The 18,140-nt window shown below is 41.5% G+C and overlaps 2 protein-coding genes and 1 long non-coding RNA gene across 4 annotated transcripts; 2 read left to right on the top strand and 1 right to left on the bottom strand.

Moving 5' to 3' along the window:
* Positions 1–241: 241 nt before the first annotated feature.
* On the bottom strand, positions 242–7,863 carry LOC139623062 (uncharacterized). Its single transcript, XR_011691424.1, has 3 exons — positions 7,732–7,863; positions 560–651; positions 242–457 (listed from the first exon to the last, which is right to left on the bottom strand). It is a non-coding gene; the product is annotated as an uncharacterized lncRNA (long non-coding RNA).
* Positions 7,864–8,120: 257 nt separating this feature from the next.
* LOC139623059 (1-acyl-sn-glycerol-3-phosphate acyltransferase delta-like) lies at positions 8,121–14,112 on the top strand. 2 transcript variants are annotated; one of them, XM_071480910.1, is made up of 10 exons: positions 8,121–8,521; positions 8,562–8,601; positions 9,284–9,465; positions 9,686–9,855; positions 10,699–10,860; positions 10,983–11,136; positions 11,288–11,390; positions 11,493–11,568; positions 12,052–12,250; positions 12,939–14,112. In XM_071480910.1, the coding sequence occupies exons 3-10, from the start codon at positions 9,288–9,290 to the stop codon at positions 13,028–13,030; spliced, it is 1,134 nt and encodes a 377-aa protein (XP_071337011.1). In that variant the 5' UTR covers positions 8,121–8,521; positions 8,562–8,601; positions 9,284–9,287; the 3' UTR covers positions 13,031–14,112. The 2 variants fall into 2 exon arrangements, with proteins under 2 accessions (XP_071337011.1, XP_071337010.1); XM_071480909.1 differs by having other exon boundaries at positions 8,121–8,601.
* Positions 14,113–15,292: 1,180 nt separating this feature from the next.
* On the top strand, positions 15,293–18,139 carry LOC139623060 (1-acyl-sn-glycerol-3-phosphate acyltransferase delta-like). Its single transcript, XM_071480911.1, has 8 exons — positions 15,293–15,581; positions 15,720–15,889; positions 15,989–16,150; positions 16,273–16,426; positions 16,578–16,680; positions 16,783–16,858; positions 17,171–17,369; positions 17,943–18,139. Exons 1-8 carry the CDS (start codon positions 15,404–15,406, stop codon positions 18,008–18,010), a joined length of 1,110 nt encoding a protein of 369 aa, XP_071337012.1. The 5' UTR covers positions 15,293–15,403; the 3' UTR covers positions 18,011–18,139.
* Position 18,140: the final 1 nt, after the last annotated feature.

The raw sequence follows: 18,140 nt of genomic DNA, 5'->3' as shown, positions 1-18,140 counted from the left end.
TTCTAAAGGCTGATTTATCTGACTTACAAAAATAAACTTAGAACAAATACAGCCAGAAGAGACAATCAAGATATCCCTCACTTCCCTTTGCTTTGCGATGAATCCCACTTCATTTGTTTTTAATGGTATTACCCAAGAATAAAAAAGTTCATGAAATTGTCAAATATTTGGAAAGCTGTGTTGGCAGTGCAGTGTGATGCATGAGCCACATCAACATAACAAGAGGTCATGTGTCACCAAAGAAGCTTTAATCTTAGGTTGGATGCCTTTCAAGTACTGTATCAACTTATTAAAATAACCTGATAAGTGCTCAAATCCAGAGTTGCTTGAGAAAATCTGAATGGTGAGTCACTCTGAAACGGTGCCAGCGAAGTGTCCTTGAGCAAGACACAGCCTCCACCTGCTGAAGTAGTCAATAGTCCAGGTCACATGAAGGTCAAAATTAAACTGAACCATTCTGAAATGAGAAATAAGTTGACATTATCCGCATGTTGCAAATACAAAGATCACTCTGTTTGCTGGATGTACAACTACACACTGGATCTGAATGAATACTTACAAGGAAGATTGTGCGACAGATACGTTCCAGCTGGAACATCAGACGTGTACTCTGCCATGCTCACCGATGGGTGCTCCAGTGTGTGCTGTCCACTGGAGGCATGTGGAAGAGTGTCAAAGCTCACACATAAACACTTTTACACAGTCCAGACATCACATTACACTAAATCTGCACCTGTAATAACAATGAGGCAAAATATGCATGTTGCTGTTTTGTCACAAGTCTTTGCCTGTTTGCTGCTTGAAGCTGTGATCAGTGAATTGAACCAGTAGCCTAACACTTTACATCAGTAGATAAACACTAAATAAACAGTTTATAAAAGGGGCTGTTGCGTATGCTTATAAAAGGTGGTGTTAGTATGTTTGTTTTCAAGCATTTTAATGGTTTTGGTAAGAAAACTCTATAAAGTTCTGTTTAGTTTATGGAGGCCTATGTACACGATGTTAGCGTAAATGCAGCAGAGGCACTGTGGGTCAGCCCGGTGGATCAACACGACAGGAAATGAAGGCAGAGCCGCGTCTGCGCTTTATGAGCGGGACTACAATACTACAATCTCCCCTCCCCTTTTCACCAGTGGAAACAAGTGATCATAGCATATCCTTTTACATCTCTGATGGGTTTTTCAGCCATGTTGTGCTCTGCTGTAATGGAACATCCACTCATGAAAATACACATGGCAAGCTGTTTGAAGATATCAGCCATTCTCTTCTCTCTCTCTCTCTCTCTCTGGAAAGTCAGCCAGTCTTTCATTCTTCAGAGCACTTTATTTTGATAATATTTGAAGATATGAAAATATATTTATTACATATTTTATCATTTTTGTCACTCATTAGCTGAAACTTTAAACAGGTGCATGAAACATTTTGGTGTTCTTTCATTTCAAATTACAAACTAGTAAAACATTTAATATTATGTCATCTGATTGAATTTCAGTGATACCTTTGAGGAAATCTGGCAGTATTGCTGTGATAATAATGCGTGGGAGATCAGGGCAGCTGCTCTTGTATAAGTTCTGATTTCGCTGAAAGTGATTTAAAACTTAGTTCATAACAGAAATGCACAAAAACGTCTGGAAACTTCATCAATTTACTCTTTAAGCGATAAGAACAAAGACAGCAGTTAAAGTAAGGTTAACATTTTCCATGTGTCCTCAAGAGACTGAGCACTTCAATGCCAACACTTCAGCTTACTCTGTGCTGACTGATTGAAGGTGACATATCACAAAAATGGAGAAAACTAGAAATTGCAGGGTTAGGGTTATACTTTCAACCTAAATAATTCATCTTAAGGAATATGTGGAGAAGTCTTTGACCACACTTCCCGCTGTGCCAGCACGCCCCGCCTCCAAAACTAATGATATAGCTGGATATATATAGCCTCGCTGGTTGTAAAATCAAGTCAGGTTTTTTACATGTTAACAGTCTTCCGACTTCTGTGAGCGGGCTGTTGGCTCCACACATGTCCAGGAGCACAGCTGTTGGCACTGTCTAAAACAAAGCAATGTCAGAGCAATGTGTGTGTGTGTGTGTGTGTGTGTGTGTGTGTGTGTGAGCGTAAGTGACGAAAATCTTTCTAGGCAATCCTTTCACTACCAAACAGTTGGAATATCTTCACAAGCTATTTGGAAAAAATGTGATGTGGCCGTTTTATGCTTGTCTGAGCAGTAAAAATGGCCCTGATAACTTCAGTCATTTGTAAGAATGCCGACACAGAACTACGGGGGGCTCTGTCACTGTGTCTGGTGGTCCTGGAGACTTTAATGGTGCTTGTGAGGTAATTAACTGAATTTTATTTTTTGGATGAACCTTCACCTCATAAATTAATCATCACATGGCCCTAAATTGCTATAGTAACACAAAATCACAGTGGCACAGTTAAGTACTTCACTTGATTTGAATACCACTGTATTATTGTTGTTTTTATTATGGTGTTTCATTGTTGGTCTGTTATGTTTAAATGCAGTTTTTGCAGCTTTGCTTAATTGGATTTTCTTTTCTTGCTCTTTTAAGTTATGTCTCTGGCCACCTGGAAAATGTAAGTCCAATATTTACTGCCCTTTTAGCTTTGTTTTGGTCTCTACCGACTCTTAAGGGAAATATCTAGCTCTAGCAGCTGCCTCAACATCTGGAAACAATGCTTATGAGAGCAGTGAGCGTGAAAACCAAAACAGTAAAGTCGTTGACTGTAAAACCAAAACTATGAGCTGTACAGCTGAGGGGAACTGCAGAGTTTGTTTGACACTATGAGGGACACAGTTCATATTAAACTTATTTCCTTTACTTACTAAGAGTTTCTCTTCTCTCCAGCGGCGGAAAGCAATGTTAATGTTAACTCCTGCTTTGCTTCAGTTTCTATCACTTCTTTTCTCCTACTGATGTTAGCGTGCTAACCAGCTAGGCCCAGTCTAGCTGGGCCTTTTTGTCATAATTATAGCTTTCAAATATATGAAGTCACATAAAAGTGAAATTGTCAAAGTACAAGTAGCTACCACAAAATTGTACCCAGGTACAGTATGTGCGTGGATTACGGTCCACCGCTGGTTACTTTAACAAATTTCACAAATGATGAAATCATCAAATGCAGAGCAGCATAAACAAAACAAACAAATTTTTTTCTTTGGAGCTCTCTCGCTACTGAGTGTAACTGGAGCAAACTAGTTCAAACCAGTGTGACCATGCTGAATAATACAGAAACATCTTTAAAACCATTAAAATCTTCCGTTATCACTTCATTCCCTTGAGTGTACTTGTTCCGGATAATATTATCTCTTTGGACAATACTGGTTGACAGAAACTTCTCCTACTTCATTGCCTTTTGTGCTACTGCGACTATCACATTCTCCACAGGGTCAATGACTGGATCACCATTGCAGAAACATTAGCAATATCATGCTATTCACATTTGGATACATTACACACCAACTGCACAAACTGTTTCTCTCACATGTGCTGAGACCAACATCCAGAGTTTTGCACACGTGACCTCACGTTGAATCATTGTTTCGTTCCCGACCGTTCAAATCCCAATTCTGACATCTGTCAAAGGAGGCAGGAGTAAAAGTTGAAAAAGAGGACATGTAATTGCATAACCGTGCAGTATTTTAATCTTCTTTACCCTGGTGATGGCGTTACATCAAATAATTTCACTCAAGCCAGTACTGTTTGGCACTTGGTTCGGGCCTCATGTTTGGGCCCCAGAGAGCAGCAGAGCAGGTGTCTCTAGAAAACCTCCCAGTGTTTCACTGACAGTCGGATGTGTTGTCTGGGGTCCTTTGCCTGATGGACGCTGCAGAGCCGAGTGCTGGGAGAAACAGGCTGTATACATCAGGATCTCATTACTGGCTTAATGCACATATACACTGTGTCAAATAAAGTTTAGGCCCCAGGCGATGCTGTCACTTTTTCTGATTTGTACTTTTTTCCTATATGTCCAAGAGCCTAATGCATGCATACAGAAAATCGGAGCCCATTATCTCCTTTCATGACATTCCAACATGCAGTCATTCAAAATGACTTAATCAGATTTATCGTCTTATTTACTAAAGCCTGCACAAAACCTGAATGAATTCAGCCTTTTCCAGGTCAGAGTTCCTCCTGATTTATTCAGACCATTTGCACAAATTTAGTCAGTCACACTTTTCCAGTAAGGCTACCAAGTGACGCAGCTGACTGTGCTGCCTGGTCAAATCAATTTGTGGTTCAAACACCTTTTTCTCACTCTTTCAAAGCAGTCTTTACTATCATCTGTATGTGTGACTGTAGCCACAAATTGTATTATAACACATGAATTCATTGCATTGTGAGGAATATGCAGGTAGATTTTCTCAGAGTGAGACCTGAAACCTGCGAGTGAAGGATGAGCACCGTCCTCTGACAGACCTGGTGCCATGAAGATAAAATATGCCGCGGGGTTGAATGAGTGCTAATTTGTTATCAGGTAAAACCAGTGAAACCCAGTCACAATCTACTGACGCAGAATGGCTCATATATCATACTTATTCAGTGATTTCACTTAATCTTCTGTGCATTCTTTATACAGCATGTTCATCCAAATCACCGCTGTGTTGCTGAGCCAAAAGTATAGTTCTTCCTGGCTCAGCACTGTTGGCTTTGGCCAGCTGCATCAACCTGATTCAGTCTTGACTGAAAAAAGTCAGCTGCAGCCACTGATTTTTACAAGAGTAACTAATTAATTATACTAAATAAGTAAAGGAACAAGCACCAGCTATTAAAATTTGTTCAGCATTCCTGATAGTGTGATAACAGTGGGGGTTTTTGAGATTGAAGCGGATGTTTTGGTGCTGGCCAATTTTCCCTCATGTCAAAGAAGCATTTAGTCCAGCTTCATTACATCTGGTCTTTAGTTTGATCTAGCAAGGAAGCTTTTTTAAATTATTTTTATAGCCTCTCTGCTTGATTTAACAGTGGACAATAAATAAGAGCAGGGGAATGTCATGCAACAAATGTCAAGAGCTGCACTCAGACGCACGCCATTGCTCTTATATGGTATCCAGTTGCCTGCTGTACCAAGGAAGGGTCCGAGAAGGGCAACTTTAACAGTAACACATTACTCATTTAATGAAGGCTGACGTTTCTTGGAAAAGGGTAACTTCTTGTGGTGAGGTGTCCATGCAACACATTTTTGAATCCAGTAACCTCATATCAACTGCACTTTTCCACCGAAGACTCAGTGAAATGTGAATGAGACGCTCTACTTCCGGGCTACCCACTTAAGGGAGGAGGGACACTGACGGTTTGTCTTTTCAGTTTAACAACCAGTTTCAAGATGTATGTTTTCACACTGATTTACATTTTCCATTTACCAGTTGTTCTCATGTATTTGCCTCTTGCATTGCTGGGCTTTGAGTGCGTACTGCGACCGAAGCAGCTCTTAGAGTACAGCCACAAGATATTGAAGGACTATGTCATTTTTTGTTTGAGTATCATGCATTTATTAACAGAGTCTGACACTTGAATACTTGTTTTCAAATACATCTGCTGAAGGAGAAGGTTCTCTTTGCTGACCTTAAATCTGAGTTGAAAATTTGCATGTACAGCACGAGCATGATTTTGCGACATCACAAATAGTTTGGAAACCAACCACGATCCAGTATGCAACGTACACAAGTGTGGTGTGGAAACTTGAAGCCTTCGGCATGCTTGTGCTGAGAATGGACTGTTTTATGAAGAAGAAAACATCTTGCATCCAGCAGTTCAACTTGTGAAACTAAGTTTATTTGTATCTTCATAGATTAGGGTTTGCAATGAGGGAAAAATAAGTTGATGTGCTTTTAAACATTTATATAGTTTTTTAGACTTTTGTGTAGGAGAAAAAACGATTATTCTAAAGAGATTATTATCCCCCATCTCTAAAGACAGTAAAGGCATTAATACAGATAACAAACCATTATCTGTACTTAACAGATATAGTAGATATACTGTGCAATCTTGAAATGAGAAATAATGTTTGTTACTTTTAAATCCATGTATCACCATCTATGTATTCTCAGTCCTCCCAGCTTGTGTACTCACGGCATTTATTCCCTTTTAAAAGGCGACTGCAACATTAAGATGAATCATGTAACCTGGCCTGAATAAACTGAAGGGAAATGGTTTCCTTCATGCATCACAACAACTGAACTCACTCTAGACTGCACTGCACATATTGTGGAGAAAACCTTATTGTGTGATTTCCTTAAACTGTCTCCACATTCTACGAAGTCAGGAAACAAAGGAAAAACAATGCCTAAAATGATCACTTCTTACTCATCTACACCAGCCTGATGCGGGTATTTGACCGGGTAGTTTCCTGCAAGTGAGCTGGATATACATTAGCGCCGACTTTGGGCTCTTTGTGAAGGTGCTGTGGGGTTTAAAATGACTGACACAGGCATTCACACTTGTGATGATCCTTCCTCAGTTCAGCTAACAGTGTAAAACCTGCTGTGCTCCATCACCTCTGTAGCCACCAAGTGACTCTGCACATACTACACTCACTAACATTATTCCCTTGAGCCCCTTCACACTCTTCGCCTTTGGTGTTTCAACATAAAGAGCTTCCTGAGCTACTTCACCATATGGGTGGACCTCTTCAGACAGGCACGTCCTCTCTTCAAGGTTATTTGGTCGTAAAGGACATGAGGGCTGAAGCATTATGGGACCTGTAAAAGGAGGGCCTGGGGGTCTCTGGGTTGCAAAGAAAAAATAATCAGATACTGTTTGGCTTGCGTTGGTGGCTCCATGTAGATAACATATCATAACTTTTTTTACGCAGGCCAAACAGAAAATATGAGCAGACTTACAGTGGGAGCAAGAGGGAAATTTATTTTGTCAGAGTTTTTCTCAAACTACACGAGCTGTGTTCTGTGCATCTCTATTTCCCTCTGGTGTTGGCATGAGGAAATATTTTTTCTGGTCAAACTGAGGTAAGCATTAAAAGTGGATGCCCTGTATGTCAGTGTATCTGTTTCCACTTCTACTCTGTGTGACTTTCAGCTGAGGAATGGCATCATTTCTGCGAGAAGAGAAAGTCTATTAAACTCAGTGTTTCCATGAGCCAGCTCACACAGACCACACTCCGCCTTCTCTGTGACCTTTTAATTTTGGGAAGTGGATTATTCAGCCTGTTAAAGTTGTGTTGCAAAGTCAGTGGAGGAACCTCGCTTTTATAAAACTTGACTTTATATCCAGAAAAGGATTTTTTTTTTTTTTTAATAATAAACAAATTTAACAAGACAAGGAAAGCTTTGCTGGCTGAGCTGTAAAATCGTAAGTCAAAGCCATTAACAGCCTCAATTTTTGAGACAATGTGTAACACATCATGCAGAAGGCATCTGAGATATTTCCATTTGATGCAGTCTTAAAAACACGGCATCTTGGGTAACTTATCATGAGCGCAGCGGATGGTGGAAGAGTGTAGAGCAAAAATTGAACTTTAAACCTGCTTGAGGGAAAATGTGAAGGAGCGAGCAGTGTTTTAACAGTTTAATAAGCCCAGTAGAGAAATGACTGTGTTATGTGTTTTGTAGCACCAAGCCTCTAATGAAATGCTTTTGTACAGTGACACCCCAACCTTACAGTTTGGTGGCCCCCATACAGAAAATATGAGCCCAACTCCAGTAATGCTGAGTGGACATTGACTGGAGTCATTTGGTAAAAAAAAAAAAAAATCACCTTTTCTTATGCACAGGTTACATTTCACCAGCAGGGGGCGCTGTGCACCAAGAGGCAGCGCTGTTTACCAGTTTCCTGTAAAATCCCCGTGAGTGTGGCTCCCACGCAGCCTGGGCTGTCACAGAGGGGGGAGTGCGGGGTCCTCCTCCGCATGAAGTCTGCGGTTGTCACGCAGCTCCGGTCAAAAAGGAGCAAGGAGGCGACGTTTTGCTCAAACAGCTGTTACTTTCGTCGGCTTGATAATAACAGTGATAGCGAAAAAAAAACAAAAAACATTGCGCATGCGCCCGCACTCCGCCTTTCCTATGCCCAAATAAGAGCAACGCAAAGAGGAAGAAAAACAGAAAAGAGGTCTCACTCCCTCCCGGTTTGTGGCACCGAGAAACAACAGCGTGTATAATTGTACCAGTGTCGCGAAATGTTGACGTCGTGTTTAAAAGTGTTGAACGTTTTAAAGGCACACTCGGTGATCACCCACAGACTAAATGTATTGCAAGTATCCCGGGATGAAATTACTCTGATCACATATTTGGGAGCTTTATTTGCCGTATCGGTCACCATGGCGACAGCGGCCCTGCTGGCTGCGTCTGTCCTCGTCGCCCATCTTTGCAGGCCCCGGCTCCAGAGGGAAGAAGAGCCCGCACACAGGTCTCCATCCCCGGGTCCAGGCGTGGCCATCAGATGGGCGTGTTTCCTTGTTTAGGGGGAAGTTTTCTTCCAGCGTAAGTCAACTGCAGACTGAATGTGAGCATGACTGAAATCTGAAGAGCAGCAAGAACATGGACACATAGTGGAGACTGGTGTTTTCTTTTTGTTTACCAGCCTTTGAGAGGTTGAAGGTCTCTGTGACAGGACATCTCTCTCATCCAGGTAACTGTCATATGTTTCAGATAGAAAGTGGTGTTTTGTTTTGTTTTTTGTTCGTTATAGATGACTAATGACTTGACAATTGGCTTTGTTAAATGTCAACTTACTGAAATAATCTTTGTCACAGATTGTATTTATTTTGAGCATTTGTGTGGCTGTTTTTCCATCAAAACCAGTTTGAGAATAAATAATAAGGGCAGTGTCTCTCAGTAGAACAGTTAGAAATGTGACTTTCTGATAAGCTGCTAAACTGAAGTAGGATTGGTCTGACCTTTCACATTGATCCAATAACACAGCTAATGCATGTAAACAGATCTTATCTTGACTTTAAGGAAATGTTCTGACAAAACTCCAACATGTTTATGGGCTCGATGGTGATACAGTGCCCCTATAACTGAAAAGGAGTAGCCTACTGTGAGGAACAAACATTTACCCATTCATATGCTGTTTATGCACAGTCCAGTTTATGCACGGTCCAGCACAGAGGCTCCATTCAGCAGATGAAACCCAGTCAAAGAAAACCTTTATGTCAGAGTGGGATCAGTGCTATGAGAGCCGTTGCTGACACAGCCGAGGGCAACTCCAGCTGACAACTTTGTGTGACGGAGCTGGCTGATGAAGGGAGGTGTGTGTGACACGAGGAAGTGGTTGCGTTTTAATACTGTAAATTGTGCAACTTCGACAGGACAATGGGCGTCCTGCAACTGCTGAAATCCCAGTTCTTGTGTCATCTGATCATCTGCTATGTGTTCCTGGTCAGCGGCCTCATCATCAACCTGCTGCAGCTCTGTACCCTACCTCTGTGGCTGGTCAGGAAGCAGCTGGCCCGCAGGATCAACGTCAGACTGGCCTACTGCATCAGCAGCCGTGAGTATCGTTGTGGTACTGATACTGAAGTCTGTTGGTACTGTGTTTCTTTTGAAGCTCGACGGAAGAAATATGTCATTATGTTGGAACTTTGGAGCAATGAACAAAATCAAAGATTTAAACTCTGGTGCAGCGTAAAGCAGCTTCACAAATGCACACCAACTATCTTTCCTCACAAAACATAGAGCTGTCTACATCGCTGTGTCTTCATGATCCTCAGAGTTGGTAGCTGCCCTGGAGTGGTGGTCCGGGACAGAATGCACGCTCTACACAGACCCAAAGAGTTATCCACTGTATGGAAACGAGAATGCCATCGTGGTTCTGAATCACAGTTTTGAGATAGACTTCCTGTGTGGCTGGACCTTCTGTGAGAGATTCGGAGTGCTTGGGGTAAGAGAAAACCACAAACTTGCCTTTAGGCTTCTTTGCAAATCAGTGCTATCTGCAAAACAACTGTTTTATTTCCATTACATGAAATTTACATTTACTCATTTAGCAGACGCTTTTATCGAAAGTGACCTACAAGTGAGGGACACTAAAGCTTAAGTGCAGTAGGAGACATTGGTGTAAGTACTATATCTATTCAATAAGTGCAAGGAGATCAGGTAAAGAAGTGCACTGAAAGTGAATAGTTAGTGCTAGTTAGACATGTTAGGGTGTGAGAGTTGTTAGGAGAGGAGATGTCTCGGAAGAGATGAGTCTTCAAGAGAGTCGTGAAGATAGAGAGAGGGACGTTCCTGCTCTGATAGCATTTGGAATTTCCATTCTGAGCAAGCTAGCATGACATGTGGAGTACCTCAAGGTTCAGCTCTGGGACCTCTCCCGTTTAACCTCGATATGCTTCCACAAGGCTGAATTATGCATGAGAACAATATCAGCTTCCCCACACTTAGGCGGCAACACTCAAAGCTTTGTCAACAAGCGACTATGCTCCTATTGACTCACTATGTCTGTGTGTGGACCAAATTCGTGAGTGGATGTGCTGAAAATTCTTTCAACTAAACAAAGACAAAGCTGAGATCATTTTCTTTGGTGCTAAAGAAGGAAGGCTGAAAGTTCGTGCACATCTCGATTCCCTTTCTTTGTGGCATTATTATTGACTCTGCTATAAATTTTTACTCCCACACTGAGTCGATTACAAAATTGTTCTATTATCATCTTGTGCTGTATGAAGAAACTTGCCTTGCCTATTTTTCAGTTCCTTAATATGCTTTCAATTTCATGTTTTTTCAGAGTTCAAAAGTTTTAGCCAAGAAAGAGTTGTCTTATGTTCCAATCATTGGTTGGATGTGGTACTTCCTGGAAATAGTTTTCTGCAAGAGGAAATGGGAAGAAGACAGAAGGACGGTAACACAGAGTCTTCAGAACCTGCGGGACTACCCAGAAAACTACTGGGTGAGTTTCAGTTTGTGAAAATTATCATGAAATCAAGACAGCTGAGGGTTAGAGTTAGAGTGATGTTATGGAGATATTTTTGAATAACGCTATTAACGCACACTGTCTTTTCCTGGGGCTAGTTCTTGCTTTTCTGTGAAGGGACACGCCTCACACCAAAGAAGCACCAGATCAGCATGCAGGTGGCTGAGAGCAAAGGTCTGCCCAAACTGAAGTACCATCTTCTGCCCAGGACCAAAGGATTCTGGGTAACTGTCCAAAACCTCAGAGGAACCGGTGAGTATCTAGCTCTGATGAAGAATTTAAATAAGGCTGCCAGGAGATATCGGACACTGTGAGCCGGGTGTATTTGAGAGGGGAAGGCCAGAGAGATTTGCAAATGAATGGAGTTGCACAGTGAACTGCTGCTGTGTTTCGTCTTGTGTAGCTGCGGCTGTTTATGACTCCACACTGAACTTCAGAAACAACGAAGCACCGACCTTGCTTGGAATTCTTAATGGGAAGAAGTATCATGCAGATTTATATGTGAGGTACAAAGACGTGTTTTACAGTGAAGATTGTTACATTTCATTTCCTGTTTACTTGCGTAACCTGTTGTTATCTGAGATCTGACTTCCCCCTTTTACTTGCAGGAGAATCCCCCTGGAGACGATCCCAGAGGATGAGGCAGACTGCGCTGCTTGGCTCCACAAACTCTACCAGGAAAAGGTGAGAGTGTGTCGAAGGTGGAAGTTTCTGCTGGACTGAAGGTTTTCCCACATGGAACTGTGTAGACGAGGTGGTTAGCCACCCAGATCCTGATGGCCTAAAATCAAGCCATACTAATTAAATATGTAGAATTTGCTGTGTAGAATAGTACTTCCGCCCTTTTTCCTTGAAGGCTTATGTTTTATTTCATATAAGATGGATGAATAACAGGATAAAATACTGAGGCATCCTGGACTGTAATCTGTTTTTCAGCTCAGCTCTGTGACTTCTCTCATTACTTTTTTGTTCACACTGTTCATGGCCTCTAAGTAACTAATTAATCTGAACTGGCTAATGTTGGACATCACACAAGGTTGTTATATTTTGGTTCCTACGACTTTCTAGTGGCACTGACAACAACATGGCTTTCAAACAACAAACTCAACCATGTTTTTCTGGTGAGGACTTCGGTATTAAGTTGTTTCTGTATTGATGTGTCTGCAGGATAGCTTTCAGGAGCACTACACAGAGACAGGACGATTCCCCGGCCCCATAGTGAGCCCTCCACGCCGACCTTGGTCCTTGATCAACTGGTTGTTCTGGTGCTGCTTGCTGCTCTACCCTCTAGGCCTGCTACTGGCTCAACTCGTCAGCTCTGGATCGATGCTCACCATCTTAGCTTCTGCGGCTCTCTGCTCTGCAGGTTTGATTCATACATTTAAGCCCAAGGTGAAGTCACCGTGAAATGGGTGTGACAGTCCCTCCCTCAGTTTAACCAGCTCATTTTTGTTCAAATGTTCCATAAAGCAGCAGATCTGACAACTCCAATGTAAGTCCCCTTTTTTGGAAAATGTGATTAAGCAGTCTTGGGAGCATGTCCCCAACAGCATTCAGGCATGAGCTTTCTTAGCAAAGTTAAACATTCATCCATCTAAATAGTTTTACAGAGATGTTAAATAGTGTAAAAAAAAAAAATTCTGACAGCATGGGTTCTTGAGGAGCATGTCACAGTTTCCACAATAAATGAGTGGCCATAATTGTGGTTGAGGTTAAAACGACAAAATCTGTTTTCTTAGAGGAGACAGTTCAAGCTTTAGTATTTATTCGAAAGTGTCAGTTAAAGTGGCAGTAAATTTTCGATTTTCTCCAGACATTGATTGTTGACTGACTCAACCCTCAGCTTCCACTCTCAAAGTAACAAAGTAAGCCATGTAATTTAAAACTTATCCTGAAGAAACTTCATACTTTGAGGGTAAATTCACAAAATTATTGAGGGAATTTACTGTGGAAATAACCATGTCCTATGCAGGATCTCAAAACCTGTCACCATTCATTTGTGACCTGCTCAGATTATATTCTAAATGTACTCTGTCTGAATCTTTCCTTCACAGCTTCACTGGGAGTTCGCTGGATGATTGGCCAGACTGAGATTGACAGAGGCTCAAGCTATGGCAATAAGGAGGTTCCTCTAAACAGAAACTAAGAAACCCTGATCGTCTCACAAATGCTTCATTGCACAGCCTCTAATCTGCAAGTTGCGGGCCGCAGAATTTGTAAACACCCGTCTGACAGGTTTCTGTTGGTCCAACAAGTGCATACATGCCTATACCACAATGCAAACAGGGTAGTCTTGTCTCAACGCTACGCTGCAGAACCTCAAGATCTAACATCCTGAAACTGGACTGTAGTGATAAGTTTGAAATATGACTTAGCTACATTCTCCTCAAATCAGAGGGTAAATATTTGAATAAAGTCAAGACAAATAGTCTTACTGATAAGTCAAACTGAAATTTTCAATTCAACCAAGTGAAAAATGGACTACCTCTTTGATTGTAATGTAAAATGACATTTTCATTGTGGAATAAAATGTATATTTCACTTAAAAAAAAACATATTGGTTCATCAATATTGTTTGTACATAGTGAAACTTTGAGAGCAGCAGAGGACCAGAAGTTGAGGTGTGTGTCAGTGTCTGTGTTTGGATGTTTTGTGCTCAGCAGCAGGGAGGGAGGACAGGCCCTGTTTTCTTACCTTCCTTGGATACGCTGCACCTACAAGAACAGCTCTTCAACAGCAACTAGATTTACCTAAAAAATCTCCTGAAGTACTCAATTTGATGCTTACTCTTCCACAAGGGCAAAAAAAAAAAAAACCATCCAAAAAGCTAGAGCAGTGTCTCGCCTTGATTGGTCATTGAATTATAATTTATTTCCATGTGGTTTTAAGAAATGAAAAAATAAAATAAATATACTGCACTGTTACAACAAAAATACTCCATGCGGCAGCCACAGCTAATCTAAAGTGCATGTCTTGTTGACAGTAAACACAGGGAGAGTAACTTGGTGGGCACGTATTTCAGTTCAGTCTCCTCCCTCAGTCACTGTCGCTCCTTACCTTTCCCGTCGTCTCAATAAGGATACAGACTCAAATCCACATATCTGCCGCTTGTAAACAACCTCCACCCTTTATTGTGACCTTTGCATTCAATAAACTGTTAAAATTTGCATCACACACTCATCACCAGGTCCACACATGGCCATGCTTGGTTTCAAACGTGGAAGTGGGGGGGAAAAAAAAACAAGTTTTACTGACCCCTGGCGGTGGCTTTCAAACCAGACACAAGACATCAGTTCTTACCTGCTGTTCCCAGTGTGCTGTTCGCCTCACACAGCATGGTATTAACAGCCTAGGTAAATCACAGTCACCAGGAAGACTGAGACACTGACTCTTCACATCTTAGTTGACAATGTGATTTGTTAGTTTAAAGTCTGACATGTTTCTGCAGCCCCAGTCTGTTATTTATTTCTTTGTCTGTGTAACCATCATTCTGTATCCTAATCCTGTGGCCCACTCCTGGTACCTGGACATTTCATACCTAATGAAAGAGACCTTTGATCTTTTTGTGTTGTTTTGCTGGTTTAAACTGACTAAGAAAATTGCCTACAATCCATTGTGATTGTATTTCAGCTTTCTTCATAATGCCAAGTCTCAACAAAGTAAAATTAATTTGGTTACCACAATAAGCCAAATAATTATCCATTAACCATATGTGTCGTATTTAATTATGGCACAATAAATGCTTGTTATGCAAAAGAAATGCATATAACAATGTGTATTTCATTCAGTGTCTTTATTAGATTTTTTTTATTTTTTATTTGGCATTTTAAATCCTCCAGATCACAGTCTGCTGAACAGACCTCATCAAGGCGAAAGAAGGTGTTTTTACTGTAACTTTTCATGATACACAATTGATTTGTAACTCAGGCCGTCAGCATACATCACGGTATCTCTGGACAGTAGGAACAATTACAGCGACCAATTACTTTTTCATATGTCAACCCATCTTTTAACCTTATTTTTGGAAAAGGCACCTAGATCTGTAAGTAATAGGTAAACTACTAAATCACATAAGATTACATTTCCATATATAAAATCCAAAATTAAGTTAAACTAAGGTTTTTTTCCTAGTATGCCTGCTGAAAGCCAATAACAGTTCAGCATGCATCAGATTCATATTACAGTTCCAACACATGTTCATACACAAGATCTCAAGATGCAGTAATATGGGTGGATCGCTGGCAGAAAAGCAGGACTGATGTTTATAGCGCTATAAAGTTGGTCTTTATTCTACAAGCGCTGCTGGAGTTTTGACCACTTTGAAGCTGATCTTCATGTCAGAGCAGGCTGAGTGCTGTATGGGCAGTTACTGTCACACCTTAGGTCAACACTAGGCTTGAGCTGATAGGTCTGTTTTATAGAGCTGAAAGATACAGTATCTCGGACCATTGAGTCAGGCGTGTGACGAGAGGAACTGGTCGTGTTTTAATGCCTTGAATTGTGCAACTTTGACAGGACAATGGGCGTCCTGCAACTGCTGAAATCCCAGTTCTTGTGTCATATGATCATCTGCTATGTGTTCCTGGTCAGCGGCCTCATCATCAACCTGCTGCAGCTCTGTACCCTACCTCTGTGGCTGGTCAGTAAGCAGCTGGCCCGCAGGATCAACGTCAGACTGGCCTACTGCTTCAGCAGCCGTGAGTATTGTTGTGGTACTGATACTGAAGTCTGTTGGTACTGGTGTGTTTTGATGCTTGAAGGAAGAAATGCACACCAACTATTTTTCCTCATAAAACATTTCAGTGTCTACATCACTGTGTCTTCATGATCCTCAGAGTTGGTAGCTGCCCTGGAGTGGTGGTCCGGGACAGAATGCACGCTCTACACAGACCCAAAGAGTTATCCACTGTATGGAAACGAGAATGCCATCGTGGTTCTGAATCACAGTTTTGAGATAGACTTCCTGTGTGGCTGGACCTTCTGTGAGAGATTCGGAGTGCTTGGGGTAAGAGAAAGTGTCCCAGAAATGTAGAGAATTTATAATTTATGTATTTTATTTCTTTTCCGTTCCTTAAAATTAACAAAAAAAAAAATCTTTTTCCAGAGCTCAAAAGCATTAGTCAAGAAAGAGTTGTCTTATGTTCCAATCATTGGTTGGATGTGGTACTTCCTGGAAATAGTTTTCTGCAAGAGGAAATGGGAAGAAGACAGAAGGACGGTAACACAGAGTCTTCAGAACCTGCGGGACTACCCAGAAAACTACTGGGTGAGTTTCAGTTTGTGAAAATTATCATGAAATCAAGACAGCTGAGGGTTAGAGTTAGAGTGATGTTATGGAGATATTTTTGAATAACGCTATTAACGCACACTGTCTTTTCCTGGGGCTAGTTCTTGCTTTTCTGTGAAGGGACACGCTTCACACCAAAGAAGCACCAGATCAGCATGCAGGTGGCTGAGAGCAAAGGTCTGCCCAAACTGAAGTACCATCTTCTGCCCAGGACCAAAGGATTCTGGGTAACTGTCCAAAACCTCAGAGGAACCGGTGAGTATCTAGCTCTGATGAAGAATTTAAATAAGGCTGCCAGGAGATATCGGACACTGTGAGCCGGGTGTATTTGAGAGGGGAAGGCCAGAGAGATTTGCAAATGAATGGAGTTGCACAGTGAACTGCTGCTGTGTTTCGTCTTGTGTAGCTGCGGCTGTTTATGACTCCACACTGAACTTCAGAAACAACGAAGCACCGACCTTGCTTGGAATTCTTAATGGGAAGAAGTATCATGCAGATTTATATGTGAGGTACAAAGACGTGTTTTACAGTGAAGATTGTTACATTTCATTTCCTGTTTACTTGCGTAACCTGTTGTTATCTGAGATCTGACTTCCCCCTTTTACTTGCAGGAGAATCCCCCTGGAGACGATCCCAGAGGATGAGGCAGACTGCGCTGCTTGGCTCCACAAACTCTACCAGGAAAAGGTGAGAGTGTGTCGAAGGTGGAAGTTTTGACTGTAACAACTGTAGCTTGTTATTGCCTCTAAGCCATTAATCTAAACTGGCTAATGTTGAGAATTTTGAGCTTTTCACCACTGAAAGACAATGAATGGTAATGACATTTTGGGTGCTTTCAAACAACTTAACTTCAACATGTTATTTTTATGAGGACTTTTGAGTTTTATTTTGGCTCCTACAACTTTCCAGTGACACGAACAACAACATGGCTTTCAAAGAACTTCACCTCACCATGTTCTACTTTGGTATTAAGTTGTTTCTGAATTCATGTGTCTGCAGGATAGCTTTCAGGAGCACTACACAGAGACAGGACGATTCCCCGGCCCCATAGTGAGCCCTCCACGCCGACCTTGGTCCTTGATCAACTGGTTGTCCTGGTGCTGCTTGCTGCTCTACCCTCTAGGCCTGCTACTGGCTCAACTCGTCAGCTCTGGATCGATGCTCACCATCTTAGCTTCTGCGGCTCTCTGCTCTGCAGGTTTGTTTCATACATTCAAGGTGAAGACACCCTAAACTGGGTATAACGGTCTTTTGGCCTCAACTCTTATGACACAAATTGCTTCTGTGTGATTTTTTGTGGCACGTGCAACACTGATTTATAGTTTTCAGGCTAAATTATGGACACAACAAGGAGCAATCACCAAATCATTTCAAGCAGGGTAGTGCAATATTTCATTTGTCCTCCAAATTCCTCAGTGAGTCAAAAGATTTAACTAATGAGTCAGCAGTAAATAATTTCATCCACCAGCACATCACTGCCACCAAAATGACATTTCATTATTACTGTTTCAGTGAAATGACCAATTTGATGTGAAATATTCCTTTATATATAAAAATATATAAACCTCAGTTAACACTACACCTGTGTTGAAGAATGTCCAATATTAGGTCAGTGTCAGTGTTGTCCTTTTTGGTGTCTCTCCTGTTTTTATGTATCACTACAAATTCATGTAAATTAGCACCACAGAGCCTTTGACTCAAGTTTCTCACTTACTATACTACTATACTTACTCAAATACTATTCTAAATGTACTGAGTCTTTCCTTCACAGCCTCTCTGGGAGTTCGTTGGATGATTGGCCAGACTGAGATCCACAGAGGCTCAAGCCACGGGAGTTAAGGATGATCCTCAGAAGAAACACTTAACACCCCCGACTGACACTGATCTGAGAGCTGCCAGCAGCAGAGCAGTAATCACCAGTCTCTCTCGTGTTCATCTTGCTTTGGAAACATTTGAGACGAGATAATAT

Source organism: Trachinotus anak, unplaced genomic scaffold, assembly GCF_046630095.1.
Source record: "Trachinotus anak isolate AG129_WGS33_773 ecotype Australia unplaced genomic scaffold, CSIRO_AGI_Tana_v1 ptg000007l, whole genome shotgun sequence".
Taxonomy (NCBI): domain Eukaryota; kingdom Metazoa; phylum Chordata; class Actinopteri; order Carangiformes; family Carangidae; genus Trachinotus; species Trachinotus anak.
This window is presented reverse-complemented; position numbering and strand designations above follow the sequence as displayed.